Below are 9,675 nucleotides of genomic sequence, written 5' to 3'. Positions count from 1 at the left end.
GTTAGACCAAATGGCCCATCCGGAATGCGGTGATATTTTCGACCACCTCCAAATCACCTCTATTTTGGCACACATGACCTATTGCACAAACTAGGCTAGGTTTTCAAGGTTTTATATTTTTTAATTTTTTTTGAATTGATACTGCCCTCTAGACTGGCTGCTCAAAACATCGGTCTATAACTCAAGGGGGCCTTGTAAAATATTCTTTTTCCAAATTTTATTTGATAGCCATGTTTGGCACATGTGGGCCACCATGTACAAGAAAATTTGGGTGATTTGGAGGTGGTGGAAAAAATCACCTATGTTCAAAAACTGGCTTAAGTTAGACCAAATGGCCCATCCGGAATGCGTTGATTTTGTCGACCACCTTCAAATCACCTCAACTCTTGCAAACATGACCTCTTCCACAAACAAAGCTAGCTTTCCAAGATTTTATATTTTATATTTTTTTTTGAATTTATACTGCGCTATAGACTTACTGGTCCAAACATCGGTCTACACCTCAAGGGGGCATTGTAAAATTTATTTTTTCCAAATCTATCTTTCATAGCCATGTTTGGCACATGTGGGTCACCATTTAAAAGAAAATTTGTGTGAGTAGGAGGTGGTGCAAAAAATCACCATGTAAGCTAGACCAAATGGTCCCTCCAGAAGGCGGTGATTTTAGCGACCACCTCCAAAATTTCCACTTTTTAAAATATATCACAAATGGAAGATTCAATCTTGCTAACTTATGAATTGACAAAAAAATATTTTCAAAATTTTCTAATTCTTATAATATATTTCAAATGGATTATTCAATCATGCTCACTTATGAACATTGACAAAAACAAATTTCAAAATTTTTTAATTTTAAAAATATATTAGAAATGGAATATTCAATCATGCTCACTTATGGACATTGACAAAAAAGGATTTTCAACATTTTCTAATTCTAAAAATATATTTGAAATGGAATATTCAATCATGCTAACTTATGAACATTGACAATAAAGGATTGTCAACATTTTCCAATTTTTTATATTATATTTGAAGTGGAATATTCAATCATGCTAACTTAAGAACATTGACAAAAAATGATTTTCAGCATTTTCTAAATTTAATAATATATTTGTAATGGAAGATTCGATCATGCTAACTGATTAAAACCTCAAGTCAATGTTTTTTAGTATCTATCCTATGTAGATAAGGCTGGTTCTTTGCACACACCATTACCAAGCACATGTCCACTGTATGCGGCATGTCTCATCAGTGAAGCAACATTGAAGCACCTACTGTGATCATTGTAGCATCAGAATATAGACACTGCAACAAAGCATAGCTGACCTGCTTCTAGACAGTTGATATACTTCAGAGACATACTAGAATAATTAAGTCTCTGCCATAATTAAGAGTCGGCCATACTACTTAACAGTTCACAAACACTTCCACCTTCCAGATTCACAGTTCAGAACCATACGAGCGCAAAAGTTAAACATCATCAACTATACTAACGATGATAAGTTCCACTACCAGCTTCACAGATGGTGACTAGATGGGACCCATAGCCTTCAGGAGGGCTGCATGCTCTGCCCTGATCTTCACGTTGCTCCCACTCCTGGTTAAACCGCGTGCATGTGCCATAAGGTGCTCGTACAACCCATCCTTGGGAATTGGCTTAGTGGTGCAGTATGGGCACCTAGACTTGCCCCACTTGTAGTACGCCGCCTTCCCCTTCTCCCTGATCTTGTTGGCTTCATGCTCAATGAAGGACCTGTGGTTCCACTCTTCCACCTCATCTCTAGAGTTGTACTGCACATACAAAAGATTTGCATAAATACATACTTCTCAAGTAATGTAATTAACAAACATCAGATAATTGCCATTTACTGGAATGTAATGAACAAACAAACATAATATCCCATTTACAGCTACTTAATGCACAAACAACTAAATAGTTCCATTTAGAAGAATTTAATGGACAAATAACTGAATAGTTCCTTTATATGCATTCATATATGGTTTCATGAAAAAACATCACACATATCCAATTTACAGCTAAGTAATGCACAAACATCAGATAATTGCCATTTACTGGAATGTAATGAACAAACAAACATAATATCCCATTTATAGCTACTTAATGCACAAACAACTAAATAGTTCCATTTAGAAGAATTTAATGGACAAATAACTGAATAGTTCATTTATATGCATTCATATATGGTTTCATGAAAAAACATCACACATATCCCATTTACAGCTAAGTAATGCACAAACATCAGATAATTGCCATTTACTGGAATGTAATGAACAAACAAACATAATATCCCATTTACAGCTACTTAGTGCACAAACAAGTAAATAGTTCCATTAAGAAGAATTTAATGGACAAATAACTGAATAGTTCATTTATATGCATTCATATATGGTTTCATGAAAAAACATCACACATATCCCATTTACAGCTAAGTAATGCACAAACATCACAACTTTCAGAGCAATTAATTGAAAGTATAACAAAACTTTCCATTTTAGAATAATTCAATGGATAAACAACATAATATTTCCATTTATGAGCATTCAGATATGATTTCATGATCAAAGACTACAAATATGCCATTTAGAGCTAATTAATGACCAAACAACACAACTTTATGATAGAAGTGAATAAACTACATAACATTCCAATTTAGAGGCATTCATATAGGGCATCATCAACAAAGAACGTCTCACACAGATTAATAAACAGACATAAAACAGCTTGTGGTTACCTCCAAGTCGTCGTCAGAATCAGACGGGTCGTCGAACCCAGCGATGTCCAGCTTCCTCTTGTTGCTAGCACCTTCCTCATTGACCTAAAATGATACTTTGACCAATAAGTAATTAATTCATTTATACTACTAACTACATAACACAGTATGCAAAGGTCAAGCAATCTGCAATGTGCTTCTAATAACCTAAAATGATACTTTGACCTAAAATTAAACTATATCAGTGACGCATTGTGGTTGACAACAAGTAATTGCATTGACTTCATCTGGCTCATCTAATGTACATAGTGGTGCATCAGCTGCCCTATTCTCTCAACCGTATATTGGATGGTATATTGTAATGTCATGAGCTTCAGGAAAGGAAATATTTGTGCAATTTTTGGTGTTAGGTGTGAAACTATTTCATATGACATACATGCATGGAGATAGGCAACATAAATTTAATATGACTTGGTCATCTGGCATAGTTGCATGTCTACCAAACCTACTTATGGTTTACTTTATAACTACAGCAATCCTACAGATCAAAAATAAACCTACCTACAATTTGAGTTTATAGATAATGAAGTGAAGCTCCTAACTATTTTAAAATTGCGCACTAGTTAAACATACTGTGTTCATTTTAACAATTAATTGATACACTTCTGTCACAGAAAGTAGGATTTAAACCTCATTTCTACAATATCAACTTTAATAGATACACTGGGTAGCTGCTCAGCCCCTGTCGTGGCCCACTGAGTGAATATGCACAACAAATCTAACAAAATATACAGCACAGAACATAAACTGGGCACATGCGGCAATCCAGATTCTAATATAAATTAACTAACTCTCATTATGATGTCTCTAGCATTCAATCACGAATCAACTTGAAAAAACCATAACTCTGAAATGGGGTTCACCATTCAATCAAAAAACCCTAACAAGCAGAAGGGGTGCCGCAACCAATCACAAATCTACTATAAAAACCCCATCTACTAAATCTTCTGCTTATCTGCTACAAGTATGAAAAGAGGGGAACGAGAAGCATTACCACATCCACCACCTGCCTTCCGCTCGCCTCCGCACCTACATCCAGTGAGCCGCCAGACGCCGTCACCACCAGGTCTGCCATGACGGAGTCCGAGCCCACCACCCCCTGCGCCACCAGATCCGCCGCCGCAGGGACCGATCCAGCGACTGCGGGTGCAGCATCTCCCGCACCGCCAAAGGCGGCAACTTCTTGGACGGCATCTGTGGCGGTCTCCGCGCCCTCGACCACATCTCCGTGCGCAGCGACGGCAGCCCCATGACCTTGCTCCATTGAAGCCTGGGAGAACCCGCCGGAGAGAGGGAGGCGGTGGGGTTGAGCAAGTAGGTGCGGTGGCAGGGCGATGGAGACGAGGGGGAGACGATGCGGCAACGATAGAGGGACTGAGCCGATTTGGGGGTAAATGGTGGGGGGATGCGGCCGGTGGTGGTTCCCCTCCCTCTTTATAGGATGTGACGTTTTTGGAAGTTTTCATGTGACGCGTGGCCGCGTGGCTAGCCCACGACCGCCGCCGCCCACGCCCACGACCGCAGCACGTGACAAGGGAAAACGAATCGCCCACGTACAATACATGTATACCCTCAGTGCACAAAAGTAATCAGGCCGGTGCGGGCTTGTACAGGGCTGTACGCACGCCGGTGCGGGCTTCTACAGGGCTGTACGCGCGCTCTCCTCTGGCATAAAAAGACGATCATGCCCCTCTTCACGAAGCGTTTTTGACACATCTCAGCCGTCCTTGTGTTTCTCCCCCTCGCGTTCAACCCATGGGGGGAGCACCGGAGCAGAAACGGTGGAATCTTCCACCGGAAGACGCTTTTTGTGCAGGACTGGCTTTTTTGTCTTTTTTTTTGCTGGAAGTGCAGGACTGGCTGTTTCTCCTATACTCTATATAAAAACCAGCATCAATGATCCAAGATGGGCGCGCGGAAGACGGCAGCGTCGAATTTTGGAGCGTGTGTATGTGGTGCGTACTGAGGGTCTGCTAGACCTGTTGGTGCTCCCGGCTCACCGCTGGGCAGTTTGGTGCGGTCACCGGATTAGATTGTGTGCGTTGAGATGAGGTCAGGGCACTCAACATGATTATAGGTGTAGCTATAAGAGGTCGCCAGGAAGGTAGCTTTGAGTCGATTCATATATTTATTTTGTCAACTTTGTTGACTAGTATGATAAATATGCTTGTGTGAATCCTTGGATGCATATGCCAAGGGTTCCAACCTCCTTTTCAAAAAAAAAATCCTCATTTCCCATACCAACTACAAAAACTAGATGATACTACGCGCGTTACTGCCGATCAGATGCGATATATTTCAACAAAATTTGATTATGAAGACTATAAATATTTAGATTAATAACAATGGACCAAAATGAAAAATGCATATGACTTATTTTATTTGATTATATATAGTTGTAAAATATTTATGGAATACAAGTAGAGTAATAGAATAAAAATATTTTCCAATGCATGGTTGCAGGTGGTGGTGGGTCTTTTTTCATGATGATTGTATGTGGTGGTGAGGCATTTCATATGCATAGCAGGTGGGCCTTATGCCATCTATAACTGTATGATGACGTGGCATGCTTAGATGTTAACAGAAATATGTTAGTCAGGATCACTCTCTTAAATATATAGGATGAGCTCGGAGCCATTGCCATATGGCAAAATTTATAGTTCTACACCGTATTATAAATAAGAATAAACCACACTCCATCATTTCTCCAACTCGCCAAAGAAAATAATCCACCGGTCGCAAAAATATAAGGTGTATTAGGGTTATTGAAAAGACAAATTTCTTTAACATTTCACAATACTAAATAAATAAAATACGAAAAATTCATTTCATAATGAATGGAATTACACAGTTTGATATTATCGTTATTGATATATTTCTCTACAAATTTAATCAAACTTAAATAGGTTTGGATTTTCAAAAACTAATGCATCTAATATTTTGAAATAGAGGGAGTAAAGAAATTATGAAAATCCAATAACACCAAAAGCGCAGCAAAGCGTTCCCAACTCTTCTAATGTATACTAGGCCATCAGGATTTCCTAATTTCATATACCCACTGCGGGAATGAGCTTGGAGCCGTTGACATATGGCAAAAAAGATAGCTCAGCATGAGGATGAGCCGTTGCCATATGGAATAACAGCATGAGGACAGTTAATCTACTTACTTAAGGACTCCGAGTTGCTAGCTGGGTCCCATCCCATCTCATACTCTATATAAAACCTAGCGCCCCATGTGGACTCGTCGACTCGAGCACTCGCCAGGCATCCGGCAGCACGCACTGCAGTAGTTAACAATGGCTCACCTGGTGGCCACCATGGCGCTTCTCCTCCCCCTCCTCGCCGCGTCGGCAGAGATAGCCCAGGCGCGCGCAGCTGCGGTGCCGCCGCCGCCGGGGAAGTACGCCGTGATCTTGGACGCCGGTAGCACGGGGACGCGTATGCACGTCTTCCGGTTCGACAAGCAGATGGATCTCGTCAAGATCGGCGATGATATCGAGGTCTTCGCCAAGGTACCTGGTTGCCTATAGGCTATAGCTCTATGCAAATGCTCCATCAAAAGAACAACCCATGCGTGGTAATTAAGGGTGACGCAGTTGATCTTCGTCATTTCATTTCACAGCTAGTCTTTTTGTTTTTCTGTTGCAGGTGAATCCTGGTCTGAGTTCGTACGCTGGACGGCCCAAGGAGGCTACCAAGTCCATACAACCACTGCTTCAAAAGGCCAACAGCGTCGTGCCTCAGAGGCTTATGAAAACGACTCCCGTCAAACTTGGGGTACGTATGCAAAAATTAGTACTGGTTTTGCTATTTCTATGGTGGCTGGTAAATATGCAGAATTTATTCTTGAGTTCATGTGGATCTCATCATCTCTAGTTTCGTGGAAATGTAGAATTCTCAGATTTTTACCGTCGCTGATTGAAAGATTACTTCACGTCAAGATATATCGCTCAGGACTTGAATTAAATGTGCAGGCGACGGCCGGACTCAGGCTCATCGGAGATAAGCAAGCAAAGCAGATACTTGACGCGGTAATTACCTCAATGATCTTGTGATTTATATTTTATCTCATGCATGTAGCTAGGACGCATGGATATATAGTAACCACGAGTTAAGTATTGATTCTCGAATTGATACGCCCAGGTCAGGGGCGCTGTCCACACTAACACCAAGTTTCAGTACAACCCCAAGTGGATCAATGTTCTCGAGGGATCTCAGGAAGGATCCTACCTATGGGTACAATTCACACGACCGACCACCGCATGAATTCGTATCACATACAAACACCAACATTTTTATTGTTTTAACCTCTTTTTGCATGGCATGAGGTGCTTGTAGGTCGCTCTGAATTACCTGCTGGATAAGTTGGGAGGAGACTACTCGAAAACGGTAGGTGTGATTGATCTTGGAGGTGGGTCTGTGCAAATGGCATATGCCATTTCTCCAGCCGCTGCTGCTGCCGCACCACGAGTGCCTCACGGCAAGGATCCTTATGTTACAAAAGAGTATCTCAAGGGAAGAGATTACAACGTTTATGTTCACAGGTTTGATGGCCTTCTCATGCATGAATGTGCTTTGGTTTATATGTAGTACTTCTATACCTAAATAGCTAGTTTCCACTAATATATTTCTCTCAACATGCAACCATGCATAGAAATGTGACACCTCAACATGCAAACATGCATGATAATTTTTGTTTATTATGTTATTTTATATTTATTAAATATTTACAACTATACAATAATAATTAAACACAGCGAATCATTTTGTATTTTCAGTTTTTTTAAAATATATTGCAAAACATTCTCCAAAAGTATCACCTAGTGTTCAATATGGCAAGACCCTGCATGTGCTGCCTTACTTTTGTGGTTAATTATTTGAAAGTCTATCTTACGAGAAAACTACTCAATATTATCCATGCACTTTAACTAAACAAAATAAAAGGGGTGTTGGTGTACATCCCAAATGAAACATTCGTCGTACTGAATGAACTTTGTAACCAACTTTTTTGGGCCTTTTCCAGTAGGACAAAGCCCCACTGCATTTTATTTTGTTTTCTTTATCTAAAAGCAAAAGCGAAGAACATGTACAAGAGTTAGGTACGTGAAAAGAAAGATAAAGTAATACAAGGCATCTAACCATTTCATGAGAAGAGGGGCATATTGCTTTTTGATTTCTAAAGCCATATGATGAGCAACTTTGTATTGTATATCAATTATAAAATGATCAAGGGAGGCCTTTTTTCTGTGCTTGCAGCTACTTACGCTACGGCGCCTTAGCTTCTCGTGTAGAGATCTTCAAGGCTAAGGAAGGACCATTTAGCTACTGCATGCTTCGTGGCTTCAGTGGTAAGTGGCCTACATATGATCGATAGTCATAGATCAGTATAAGTAGCCTTACTATTCATCCATATATGTGAGATAACCAGTAACCCAATAACTGATTGATGTACTATATTATTTGTCTTTTCATTCGTTCACCAAGGCAAATACAGCTACAATGGTGAGGAGTACAATGCTACCGCGTCAACGGGAGGTGCACAATATTGGAAGTGCAGACGTGATGTAGTGAAGGCACTCAAACTTGACTCGCCCTGCCCAGCCAAGAAGTGCACCTTCGACGGCGTGTGGAACGGCGGGGGCGGCCTCGGCCAGGCCAACCTCTACGCCGCGTCTAGCTTCTACTACATGGCCTCGCAGGTACTCCCTCCGTTCTAAATTAACTGAAATATTGTTCTTCTTACATCTATAGATGAATATATCAACACTTATTTTCGTTAGAATTATCACAAAATACATTTTCATACTATATATATTCAATGTCGTAGATAGTTGCATATTTTTTTATCTCGCTCAAACTTAAATAAGCTGACTTAGGACAAAACTAGAATTCAATTTATTTGGAATAGTGCAGGGTTCAATTACTTGAAGACCCTTGAATTAGCTAGCTAGGAAAATTAATTTGGATATATCATATATGTAGTCCAGCTGCAAGATCTTAACTTGTCTATGTCGATCTCCATCGGTCCTTGACAGGTTGGCCTCATCGACAGCGATGCTCCAAGCGGGACATCCACCCCAGCGGCTTTCAGAGCCGTTGCCCAGAAGTTATGTAGAATGAGCTTGAAAGAAGTGAAGGTTAAGTACCCCAGGGTCCGTGACGTACCCTACGTTTGCATGGACCTCGTCTATCAATACTCCTTGCTCGTCGATGGGTTCGGTGAGTTTCTCTACCACTACTACCTACAAACATGAGTATATTAGAAGAAAAACTGTTTAAAGATTTATTTGCAGGTTTGGAGCCCACCAAGAATATTACACTCGTGGAGAAGGTGAAGCATGGGGAGTACTTCATTGAAGCGGCGTGGCCTCTCGGAGAAGCTATTGAGGCCGTGGCACCCAAAAAAGGCACTTGACAATAGATGCCCCATGATACGCCTGACTTCCCTTACAATTATTGTTTTTTATAAAGGGCGTTTTTATTATCTCAAAATGTAGCATCAAGCGGATACAAAAAACATTACGAGTAACAACTGGCCTTTGCATAATTAAGATGCACACAACCAAACCTCAAAAGTCTGTCAATAATAAATACAAGTTTGCTATTTCACATCTAGATGTGAAATAACTATCTCACATCTAACTTTCTAGCCATTAGATATAGCATATTAAGATTCATGATTTTTGCCTTCGCTTCTTCGTTTCTTGTTTTTTTAGGAGCTTCGTGTCTTTTTGTTTGTTAAGACGCGTGCGTAACAACTTTTTGTTGCCTGGTACGCTTCGCGTTATAGCTGCCAGCTTTGCTTTGCCTGGGCCGCTCCTATTGTGGAATTTTTTCCATTTATTTTTTGTGTGTGCCGGTCTCCTGTAGTCTTTAGAGCTGG

The 9,675-nt window shown here is 40.5% G+C and overlaps 1 protein-coding gene across 1 annotated transcript; it reads left to right on the top strand.

Annotated features, from left to right (window-relative positions):
* The first annotated feature begins 6,062 nt into the window (after positions 1-6,062).
* On the top strand, positions 6,063-9,396 carry LOC119338413 (probable apyrase 3). The gene is made up of 9 exons (XM_037610723.1): positions 6,063-6,304; positions 6,441-6,569; positions 6,767-6,823; positions 6,936-7,028; positions 7,131-7,336; positions 8,049-8,140; positions 8,277-8,491; positions 8,828-9,011; positions 9,086-9,396. Exons 1-9 carry the CDS (start codon positions 6,089-6,091, stop codon positions 9,205-9,207), a joined length of 1,314 nt encoding a protein of 437 aa, XP_037466620.1. The 5' UTR covers positions 6,063-6,088; the 3' UTR covers positions 9,208-9,396.
* The last annotated feature ends 279 nt before the right edge of the window (positions 9,397-9,675 follow it).

This window comes from Triticum dicoccoides, chromosome 7B, assembly GCF_002162155.2.
Source record: "Triticum dicoccoides isolate Atlit2015 ecotype Zavitan chromosome 7B, WEW_v2.0, whole genome shotgun sequence".
Lineage (NCBI taxonomy): Eukaryota > Viridiplantae > Streptophyta > Magnoliopsida > Poales > Poaceae > Triticum > Triticum dicoccoides.
This window is presented reverse-complemented; position numbering and strand designations above follow the sequence as displayed.